This window comes from Petaurus breviceps, unplaced genomic scaffold (assembly GCF_028583685.1).
Source record: "Petaurus breviceps papuanus isolate PSGF00001 unplaced genomic scaffold, PetGlider_PUasm1.0 175, whole genome shotgun sequence".
NCBI lineage: Eukaryota > Metazoa > Chordata > Mammalia > Diprotodontia > Petauridae > Petaurus > Petaurus breviceps.
Genome location: NW_027185764.1, coordinates 40,076,791 through 40,089,072, shown reverse-complemented (window position 1 = coordinate 40,089,072; position 12,282 = coordinate 40,076,791). Strand labels below are relative to the sequence as shown.

Here is a 12,282-nt window from a genome sequence, read left to right as displayed (position 1 = left end):
ACACACACACACACACACACACACACACACACACACACACACACACACATGACTTTGGTCAAGCTACTTAAACCCAATTGCCCTCCAAAAAGAAAAAAAAGAAGAAAAAAAAGGCACAAAATTAATTATCACAAAGTGAAAACATGACTTGAAGAAATCAGATGAAAAAGATGAATAGATTAATTGAATTCTAAATGTTATTACAAAAAAAAAGGAAGAGTAGTAATAAATATCACAAAGAGGATAGTAGATAATAGATCTAATAGATTTCTTCTAAATTTACAAAGAGGAAAGTCTATCTGAATATCCCCATGGGCTCCGTTTGTGATAAGTTTTCTGAGGAAAAAAAATTCTTATAACCAAATTTAATTTTTAAAATGTTGATTATTCATATTTAAAAATGAAGTGTCTGCTGATGACCACTTAATTGTGCCAATTCAAAAATAAAGTTCTATTAATCTTGGTCAGAAATCACATCTCTTTTATTGTAAAAATCTGCAGTGACTTTAACTTTGGTCATTTGATAAATATGTGCCTTGTTATTCCTATTATTCCCTAAATTCAGGCTACAAAGCTATTCAAAACATCAATAATCCCATCATAAAAGGTACCAGTTAAATAAAGGGCATAATGATTTGGGGATGTAGGCACAGTCACTACCTCTCTTCACATAAAAAGCAACAAGGATGGTTTTACTTTTACTTTAACAGGTAAGAAAGCTATAATTGTATTAGATAAACTTCTAAAGGATACTTAACTTATATAGACAATACAAAACTGACAGCATAAACTTCCTAACAGATTATCTGCTTCTGTTAAATAATGTTAAGAAACTTTATATTTTCCACAAAGAACACCATCTACACATTCATGTCAAATAACATTTGGATTTCTTAAAAAATAAAAACCCTGAAATGTTCACAATTTCTTTAGTTTTAGAAATACAACATTTGTATTATAATGAAGTCTGAAAAATAAAGATTAGTTGCTAAAGCAATTGGCATATTTTTAAAGAAATTATTTCACATTGCCAGGTTTAATCAATATATGCAAATGACAAATACAGAAATTTAAACCAAATCTTTTTCCCTTGTTGTTCAATAGTGCCCTTTATTATCATAAAAGACTTTCTTACTACCACAAAAACTGCTTCTGGTATTCAGAAAAAAAAATCTATCTTTGTAAAGCTTTGATACTTTAGGTTATATAGAAGTTAACTGGTTCAATACACTTTCAAATAAGTATATACTTGGAACATCTGATCTTCAACAACCTCTGTCAATCCAGTTAAGTATACATATTAAGTTTTCAATTGTTGGCTTGTCTTCCAGACCACTAGAAAATTGGACAATGCAAAAATTTAATTTACTTTCATGAACTGCTCAAACTGGACCTAGACTTATTTTCAGTGACGGTATCTAGAACCAGACTATAACGCTGAAGTTACTCAAAAGGAGCTTATATATAAGCTATGCAAGAGAATCCAACTGCCTAGCCTCACGACTTCCACTTAACGTTTTAATATCATCAGGTAAATGTCTGTCCTAACATTAGGAGAACTTAATTATTTTTTCTGATAAACTAGATGTTAGATCTCTACTCACTCAGAGGCCAAGCTGAAAGTGAGGGGAATTCTAATTGCAATGAAATAAAATGCCTTCTATTAAAAGAATAAAGTATGGCAAAATCTTTCAAGAACAGATTCTGTCCTCCAAAAGAAGAGAATAATGTCACTTTCTAAATATCAAGTATAGGAAATTCTACTCATTCATTTATCCTAGCAAATAAAATAGAAGATGTTTTCCTTTTTTCAAAAATGCTGGGTCCTTGTTAGGTTTCCTTGTGCTAATTTTTATTTTTCTAAATCAGTCTAATGGCTAAAAGTTTCACTTGAGTTTTTGCTCCTAAGCAAAAGACTCATTGTTAGAAATCTGATTTGTAATTTCCTTGCAGTTTAGCTATCCAAGCTAAAAGTCAAGACTTAAAAATTAGGAATCCCAAAAGAAGTTATCTAATTGTATTTTTTAACTCTTCTTTTCTTTTCATATTTTTGGCATCTGAGGTCATTTTAATGAACTTTCCCATAAAGAAAAAAAATCTTTTAGCTTTAAAAAAAAAGAATACTACACATGTTTTACCTAATACTCATTCTAATCATTTCATCCTTTAGAAAAATCATAAAATTCAAGTTTAATAAAAAAGGTTACTACAAATTAACCTTCAGGTTACTACAAATTAAGTTAATCATCATTTGGGGTGTTCTGAACAATATCTGAGCATGTTATAGTTGCCAATTAATATTTAAAGGCAATGTGACTTTAAAGACTGGGAAATGATTTTTTAAAATCTCAAGAGCTCAAATATAAAGACAATAAAAATTTATTCCAGACTGCTAAAAGCAGATAAAAACCCAAATTTCTTATAACTCACCTGTTATAGTATCGACCTCCCATCATAAACTGATTATTGGGTGTTGGACATATTTTAAAACGCTGAATATTTTCACTGGTTCGGAAATAAAGTGAATAGTCACCAGGAGTATTATCAGATGGCCTCACAAGGAAACTGCAAACCTGACCTACTGTGAAAATACAATAAAATACTAATTATTTTTATATCTTCAGTCATCCTAAAACCTTCCACAAACTGGCTACATCTTATATGCACAAGTAGTAAAATATACAGATACAGATACATACACACACCAGAATGAGTGCATATGTGTGTGTGTGTATGTGTGCTTGTACACATGCTTTTCCTAAGAATTTTCTAAACAACTTTTTAACTGGGCTTTTCTCCTGGACATTTTCAATCTAATTCTCTTTCTGTGACATGCCACCTTTCTTAACTTCATACCAAAGTACATTAAAGTACATTAAAACATTTTGTTTCATGACCTTAGAGAATGTAAATAATTTCTATAAATGCCTCATTTATAATAAGGTAATCATTCAAAAAAAATTTTTAAAGTCCACTGAACTTTGAAGACTTTAAAAGTTAAATTCATATTATAATTGGCTCACAATTATCTCATTACTGTATGTGTGTTTCTAAAAGAGATGCCTTTGTCAATCAGGTTAATTAAATTTATATGGTTGGTGATGAACAAAGGGATGAAATTCATCAAATAGGTCTCAATAACTAGAATTTCTTAGAAAAGTTAAAATGCAATGCATTTGCAATAAGTCCCAATTGTGTAAGCTACTTTAGTTGTAATTAGTTCCTTTGATGTCTTAGAACATGGTAGTAAAAAGTTTTAAATACACACACACATATTTTTATACAAATATGTTATTTTTGCAATGAAAAGTAGAGAAAACAAAAACAAACCAAAAAGTCTTTAAAATTTCAACTCTTTTCCTTGCCTAACTTTTAAGAGTTTATTCTCCAAAAATCAACATTTTTAAATAAAGAGCTAGTGAGCTTATCAGATAATAATTGATATATGTATAGTGCTTTAAAGTTTGCAAAGCATTTTCTTCATATAAGAACCTTTTGAAAAAAGGGAATGCAAATTATCATCTTCATTTTATAAATAAGGAACTAGGTCTGACAGATTATCCAACTTGCCAGTGACTACTTAGATGGATAGCATCCACAATGTCATATACAACCCAATTAGTATCAATTACCAAGTAACAATTAATTATGTATAAATTAAACATGGAATAAACAAAATATCTGAAATACATGAAATAAATTAATTTTTAGGTTTTTAAAGTACACAGTAACAGTGAGAATATATATACCTGTCATCAATAAAGCATAAGCTTCTTGTTTGGAAATCTTCCCATGGAACCATCTTAAAAATAAAATAAAGAGAAAATTCAAAAGTGTATCTTTGTTGCTTTAATATGGATGGATAAAGGCTAAAAGTCAATTCACTAAGTCTTTATTCAAAGAAAACACATTGCACTGGGTGAAAAATCAACTTACAGAAAAAGCCAGAAGTAGAAACCCTATTTGACCCCAAATCTCTTCTACAATATCTCCAAAAGGAGCTAACCAGCCTCAATTCAAACAACCTCTATCCCTAGCCTCCACCCCCCTCCCCACTCCCTGCTCTGCAAGGCTCCTAAAAAAAGGAACTTACAATATCTATTCTACTTTTGAAGTTCAAAAGTCTTCTTCAAAACAAGTCAATTTATTTCAATTTACTTCAATAAACTCTAACCTTGGTTTGTTTCCACCATTTATCTCTTTTATTCCTACTCAAATGCTACTGTCCGTAGAAATAATGAAACCATGCTGACTGGGTTCACTAAAAATTGAAGTTTAGAACCTTAGAATCATCATTGACTATTTCAAATATGATGCACTTAGATGCTCCTACTATGCGCAACACATTATGCTAGGCACAGGGAAAGCAAAGACAAAAATGAAAAACGTATCTTCCCTCAAAGTGATACAAAATCTAAACAGATGGGGGGCGGAGAGTGCCCAGGGTGGAGAAGAGAGAGATAACTTGGGACATGAGAACAGAATACTAACAATTACGGGCATCAGAAAAGGTAGAGTAGGTAACATCTGACATAAACCTTTAAGGAAGCTAAGGACTCAAAAGGCAAAGAGGAAAAGGTGAGGAAAGAGTATTCTAAGCATTGGAGAAAGACTGCAAAAGCAAAGAAACAGGAGATGGAATTCCAAGTTCATAAACAGTAAGCATGAAAATTAACATGCATATTACATAGAGTATATGAAGAAAAGTAATGTGAACTGAGTTTGGAAATGTAGGTGGGAGTCGGAATGTGAAGAGATTACAACGTCAAACTAAGGAGCCTTTATTTCCTGCCAGAGGCAATAAAGGAGCTTTATTTTCTGTCCTCCCTTCCCCCTCTTTTAATCACTGAACATTCTTGATTGGGATAGTGACCATCAGTGGACCTATGCTTTAGGAATGTGATAGCAGCTGTGTGGAAGATGAAGGAGAAACTTTTAATCAAGACCAACCAAAGTTATTGCAATAGTCCAAGTGAGAAATGATGAGGGCCTCATAGAGGGTAGAAAGCTTGAGTGAAGAAAATATGGATGCTATAAAAGCTGACTTAAGATTTTGCAACTGGTTTATATTTAAGAGTAAAATTAAGAAGAATTAATAAGGAATCAATGGTGATGTTGAGGTTCTGAACCCGAGTGGCCAGAAGGATAATGATGACCTTGAGAAATGTATAGATAAATTTGGTTAGGAACAAATCGAGGGTAGAAGAATGTGCAATTAATTCTGTTTTAAACATGCTATATTGGAAAGACCTATGGCACATCTGCAAGCAAGGGTGATGCGAGACTTAGGCTCAGGAGAGAGATTAGAGCTAGATATGCAGATGTATTAATTAGTTACAGAGAAATAATAACAGAACACAAGGGAGCAGATCCAGAAAACATGACCCAAGAAAGAGTTTTGTATTACACCCAGCTTATCTGGTGGGATACAGATGATGGTGAAACAATGAAGACTAAGGAAACAGAAAGAAGAAACTGGAGTGATTACTGTCATGTAAGCAGTGTCCAAGAAGAAGGACTGATGAGTGTCAAAAATTACAAAGAGGTCAAACTGAGAAAAAGTCACTGGACTAATGTCATTATTTTTCTACTCTGCAATCCCTTGCCCCCTATTTCTTTCTCTAATCACCACCTTGTCAATTCCTAATCTTGGATTGTTCTTACCATCCACCTCCTTTAGTCCCATTCAAATGCTATGGCTTGTGGAAGTAATGAAACTGTGCAGACTGGATGCACTCCAAATTAAAGTTTGGAATCTTCAGTGACTCCTCATTAATTTTTCTCAGTCTTACTTCAAGTACACAATCAAGTGCCACATCTTATTGATTCAACCTTTACAATATCCTTTGTATCCATTTACTCTCTAATCATGATTATAACCTTACTTTAGGCCCTCATTATTTTTCACTTGGACTATTGCAGTAGCTTCCTTCATTGGTCTTGATTTTTACTTTCTCCCAAATCTCAAATCCTCAAGTGGATTCTCACTGCAGCAAAGCAATCCTTTTATTCCTCCCCAAACAATTCTCTATCTCCACTCAGTGAGAAAAACTATTCTTCTCTTATCAAGACTCTTATAGCATCTTTTCCTCCCATCCTCCTAAGTTCAATACCTCACATTATACTTCACTCAAAAAATTGAAGTGATTCACCAAGAGTTTTTTTCAACTCTTTTCCTCTCACATCTCTCTGAAATCAGCCCCCACTATCTCTTCCTTTCCTTAGACCTCTGATGAAGCAATCCTTCTCCTTGCCAAGACCAGTCCCTCTATATGAATCCTTGATTCTACCCTCTCCAATCTTCTCTAGTAAACTGCTCATATGAGCATGCCTACTTCTCTCATCTTCAACCTCTCTCCCTAGCAAACGATTTCTTCCTAGCCGCTTACAAATGCACTTGTCTCCCTCATCCATAAGTCTCTCACCACCTTCTATTCTTCTCCATTAGCCTTCATGCTGAATTTTTTCTCACCTTTTCAGCTAAACTCAATGAAAATCAATTACTCTTTGTTTCTCTTCTTCCTCTCCTTTCAGTCCCACTTCTTCCATTAACATTCAACTGAAGACACTTTTTCCTAAAGCATAGGCCTGACTAGTTCATACTCCCTACTCAATAAAATCTAGTGATTCCTTAATAGTTCTAGAACCAAACAAAAACTCCACTATTTTCTATTTCAAGTTATGGTCCAGAAATCCAAGTCATTTTAAAATTTATTTTTAACTTTTATATTTTACAAATGTGTTTTTCCTTTATTTAGCTAGAACTTTCCCCCCTACCCTTGGTTGTGAAATACACCATCACTTATTCTCTCCCAAATTTTTATACGAGGCAATCTTTTATTTTTAACAAGGTTTCTCTTAAAACTTTTTTATAAATAATTTCTTAAATAAGAGTCTTGTCTTATCTAAGTTTAACTAGCTGACTCATATAACCTTCCTCTTTTCTTGCCTTCAATCAGCAGCAGAGAAGGAAATGCTTCAGTCATCACATTTTGGTACACTCATTTGTGCCCAAGTGAATCTCCAGAAGTTGGTAATATTACTAGTCACTTTTTCCTTCCTCTATGCTCCCACACATCAAAGTTATTTAAATAATAGTATGTAGTGAATGTCTCCATTTCACCACCCACTAACCCTCAAGGGAATCTGACTTTCTTATCTACCATTCCACCAAAAAATGGTTTCAGGGTGAATAATTACTTCCTAACAGCCAAGAATTCTTATCCTCCTTGCTTTCTCTAAATGTGACACTGCAGAAAATTCACCTACTCCTTCCTGACACTCTCTCTTCTATTGGCTTCTCTGACATTAATTCTATAATTCACCTCAAACTCTTCTGACAGAATGGCACAGACAATTATAAAAAAGATTATTGTGGAGTAAACAAGAAAAGCTTCATAGAACAATCATCTACAGTAGCCATTTAAAACTTAAGACTTGAATAAATAGAGAGGATTCGGTCAGGCAACATTTTGCAAAAAGAACAATGGCATAAGCAAAATACAGAAGTCAAGAAATATGTGTTGTACTCAAGTACAAGGAGTACAAAAATGTGCCTAAAGAGATCACATAAAGGAATACTAGAGATTATCTTTTAAAGAGATAACAGACAGGACTAGACTGGGTTTTCATGAACAGCAAACCAAAAGGGTTATTCATATTTTATACTGTAAACAGAGCAATGTTTCATGAATCTGCTAAGAGTTTCTCTAGATCAGGTGATACAAATAATAATATGTCAGGTATGATCAAAATGCAGCTCATATATGTGCCATAAGAGAAATCTAGGCAAGATTATTTAACAGTTCACTGTTTTATGTTCCAAATGTTAAGAATACATAACAGACAAAACAAACAATGGAAAGGTCAAACTGAATTACATCTGCATATGCCAAAAGTATTATGGAAAGAGTGTGATCCACTGAAATAAAATGAGGTGCTGAAAAGGAAAGGCATGACCTATGAAAATAACTCGTAATGAGGATTGCAGAAAGGAAAAAGGCAGGGAGGATCTATGAAAGAAAACCAAGAATTACATATTCACTAACTAAAATAGATGGAATCCACAGTGACTCCCCCTCCCCTCTCACCACCAGTATGAGAGGACATTGAAAAGGTTTTTAAGAAATGAAGAAAAGTATCTGGTCAAGAAAAAAAAAATGTGAACATTTTCCCACAGAAAACAAGCTATTAGAAATAAAATCGAGTTTCAGAGAACAAGACTATTACCTGAGGGAACATTTTTGAAAATAGTTTTAAGAAAAACCTTGTTAAAAGGAAAAATGTCATCATATAAAAACTTGGAGGATGATAAATATAGCTATGTTTTATAACTACGGCTAGTGGGAAACTCTTAGTCAAACAAGAGATAGAAGTAATTGAAAAATTCAAAAGATAAAATAATTTCACTGCATAAGATTAAAAAGAGTATCACATGAACAAAATCAATGCAACCAAGATAAGAAAAACTCCTGAATGGGGAAAAAAAATAGTTTATCAAGTATCTCTGCTAAAACAGTTTTATATCCAAAATAAATGAGGAATTAACACAGATATATAGGACCAAGAACTATCTCCAAATGTACAAGTGGTCAAAAGATATAAATAGGCATTTCTCAAAAGAATTGAACTATTAAGAACCAACCACATGAAAAACTGCTCCAAATCACTAATAAGAGACATGTAAATTAAAACAATTGGTTTCAAACACCCAATGAAGATAATAAAAAGTGAAACACAAATGAAGGGGATGTGGGAAGTAAGGTACATTAGATTATTGTTAGTAGAGATGTAAACTGATCTAACCGTATTAAAAAGCAATTTGAAGCTATGCTAAACAAGTAAAAATGTCTGTCCTTTGACCCAGAGAATCCATTAGAGGTCTACTCCAAGTCAAAGCCAGCAAGTTACAAATACACAAATATTTATCATTTTCTGTGACAGGAAAAAATTGGATACAAAATAGGTACACATCAATTGGGAAAGGGTTCAACTTTGGCACATGAATGTAACAGACTATTATTATATGATAAGAAATAAGTAAATTCTTAAAAAATCAAATGAAATCATATTTGCAAAGTACTTAGCAGCCTCTGGAACTTAGCACTTGATAACTGCTTGTTCTTTTCCCTCCCTTAAGTGAATTGATGCAAAGTGAAATAAATACAAGGTAGAAAACAATATACATGGTGACTACATGACTAAAAAAGCAACAACTGAGAACTATGATTAAAATGACCAAACTTCTATTCAAAAAGGTGAGAAAATGCACCTTTCCATTCATTCACTGCATAAGTAGGAGACCAAGGGTGTGGAATACTACATATGTTATCAGACATAGTCAATATTTTGACTGGTTTTCCTGAAACAGTTTTCCCCCATTATTTGAAGGGAAGGCTTGCTGGGAAGAGGATGGGAGGATATATTCAGAAATGTATTCATAATAAAAACATAATAATAACTTTTGCATCAATGACTTTTTGTTCTCTGGAACAGCAGAAAAGTTAAAAGACAGTTTGAAGTACTTATAAGAAAATGATTTGTGATAAATTTGTTGTTTGTGGAAAATTGGTTTGCTCAGTGGTTAAAAAAAAAACTCTAAGCATATATAATACCACTTTATGATTTTAAAAAAGATCTGTCTCCTGGAGATAATTAAAACAAACAACTATTAATCTTAAATATATTAAATATTCACTTCCCTGAATCAAATATCCTTTAAGATCCCTTTCAGCAATAAGATTTACCCTATGTCCTCAACTGTAGTATGAATTTATATTCTCCACTAATAAAAAGATAAAATTTAGCTTAGTAAACATTAAATTATTATAAATATTAAACTAGAGCAGTCTTATGGCTTGGTGACTTTGAAAAATAAAATATTAACTTACATTTTGCCTTCATGTGGATCTTCCTCACGACCCTAATTAAAGAGGGATACATTACTATTTTACACTTTATATAATCTGTTTTGAAGTTTTACTGAAATCAGATATTCAAATTAAAACAATCCACACCTTTTATCTGTTTGTGTATATCAAGGGAGGCACATCTGTCTTAATGTGATGCTTTCTTTCTAGAAAACTTAGTATTTATTCTCAGTAATACAATGATCCAAGACAACTCTGAAGGACCTATGAGGAAAAATGCTATCCATTTCCAGAGAAAGAACTAATGGAGTCTGAATATAGATCAAAGCTTACTTTTTTTACTTTATTTTTCTTGGGGGGGAAGAAGGGGGTCCTATGTTTTCTTTTACAACATGACTAATATGGAAATATTTTTTGCATGACTACACAACTATAAACCTATATATCAAATTACCTGCCTTCTTCAACAATGAGAGGACAAAGAGTGAGGGAGAGAATTTGGAGCTCAAAAATTTAAAAACAAATGTTAAAAACTGTTCTTACATATAATTGGGGAGAAATAAATTAGCTAAATTTAAAAAAGAAGTTTTAGCATTTCTCTTCTATGAATGAGAGTTAGCTGGCATGCACTAATACTCTAAATGAAACAAATTCAAATTAGATAAAACAGTGCTGCTTGCTCTATATAAACAATTATTTCATTAAAAAACCGACATTACAAGGGTTAACAAAGGTTTTTTTGTGGATTTTTTTTTTAAATGAGGACAGTACACAAAAATTTGTAACACATTTTTAAATTCCGGTTGCCACAGACAGGTGAAATATAACTCATTCAGAAAATTTAGCAAAGGACTTTCATAACCATTTTAACTCTTCTTGTTACACAAATAGTTAAATCAAAATCATGTATATTAACCATTTTATAGTAAGAGATTCAAATCTCTGCTAGCAGCCCCAAGATATTTTTGTTCTATGTAACAAAAAGTAAAACAAAAAGACTGTCCCTCGATCCCCAGATAGCCACTTCATCAAGTGGACAACGAGGTAAAAGATAAAAATGTCTGATCTCATTTTTTGAAGCTGTCATCAGAAGGCAGGAACTAGCACCTTACCAGATTCATGGCATAGTCTAGGAAGTTTCATATTTTTGGGAGGAGAAAGGTCCCTTAGTTTTCTATCATACTCGAAGTTACCAGAAAAGGATACATTTATTTTGAAATTCTGAAAATATTAACGACTGTATTTTAGCATATTTTAGTAATAAAACAATTTTTTCCCCATTACATATATTTGCAAAATTTTGGACCTAGAAAAAAAACTTAAGATGACCTCACCTGACATACAGATAGGGAAGCCCAAAGAAGTAAAGTGACCTTAATTCTCACTGAGAATTAAGAGTTGCACAGTTAATAGCATAGATGAGATTTAGATTCAGATGCTCTTTCTACTATATTCATACATTTACAAATATGGATCTAAAATTAATTTGCACTACTGTAATGAGACATTTCCCCTGTTTATAACTAATTGTCACGTGAACAAAAAAGTGATGTGCCATGTAGTATACAAATGAAGGAGAAATTTAAAAGGGTAAAATTTTAATAATTAGAAACAGGAAAAACATGCAAAATACTAAGGACAGGAATCTGCTGCTGAAGCACTAATAACCATTTCAAAGTTATGAGGTAAATCTGAGGTAGTGTTTCAATATGCAGTTATCCTAAGACTAGTACACAACTACACACACACAATATGCACTGGTATTAGTCTTTAGATTCAAAATGAGTTTCAAAAATGCACAGAAGCTTCTATTATTTGATTCTTTAAGCAATATACTTTAGAAGTCTAACATTATAACCTTCATTACACATGAATATTAGCAAAAAAACCTTCTGCACCCTTTAGTAAAACAGCGTATAAATAGAAACCAAACTTTCTCATCAAATACTTTTCAATCACAGCTAGAGTCCCTTAAGCATTTTCAGTTTCCCGAGGCTTTTAAAGAATGCAGAACTCTATAAATTAAAAGAAAACCACTTACCACTTCTTCTACTAGATCTTCAACAATAAGGCCTTGCTCATCTGTTCTTAGATTTGTAACCCACATCCATCCATCTTCTAATTCATTATGAACAATGAACATATCTCCTTTTAGGAAACTTAAGGATAAAAATATTGAAGTTATTAAAAATGAAGTCACAGTAAAAAAAAATATTAAAAAGGAAATTTTAAAATCATCTTGCCACACTACAAACCAGTTAGATTAGGGGAAAATATGTAAGTAAAAAATGTATGCTATGATAAAATGACATATCACAAGAGTTAGGATTCAAAGCATCAACTAATCCAGAGAACAGACTATACACACACACACACACACACACACACACACACACACACACACACACACACA

The 12,282-nt window shown here is 32.5% G+C and overlaps 1 protein-coding gene across 1 annotated transcript in view; it reads right to left on the bottom strand.

Annotated features, from left to right (window-relative positions):
* Positions 1-12,282, bottom strand: part of RASA1 (RAS p21 protein activator 1) — a 121,858-nt gene that overhangs the window by 56,568 nt on the left and 53,008 nt on the right. Inside the window, exons 5-8 of the mRNA XM_069085069.1 lie at positions 11,911-12,028; positions 9,891-9,922; positions 3,750-3,802; positions 2,431-2,581 (exon numbers count right to left, since the gene is read on the bottom strand). Coding sequence (XP_068941170.1) covers positions 2,431-2,581; positions 3,750-3,802; positions 9,891-9,922; positions 11,911-12,028 — 354 coding nt within the window. The remainder of the gene's footprint in view (positions 1-2,430; positions 2,582-3,749; positions 3,803-9,890; positions 9,923-11,910; positions 12,029-12,282) is intronic.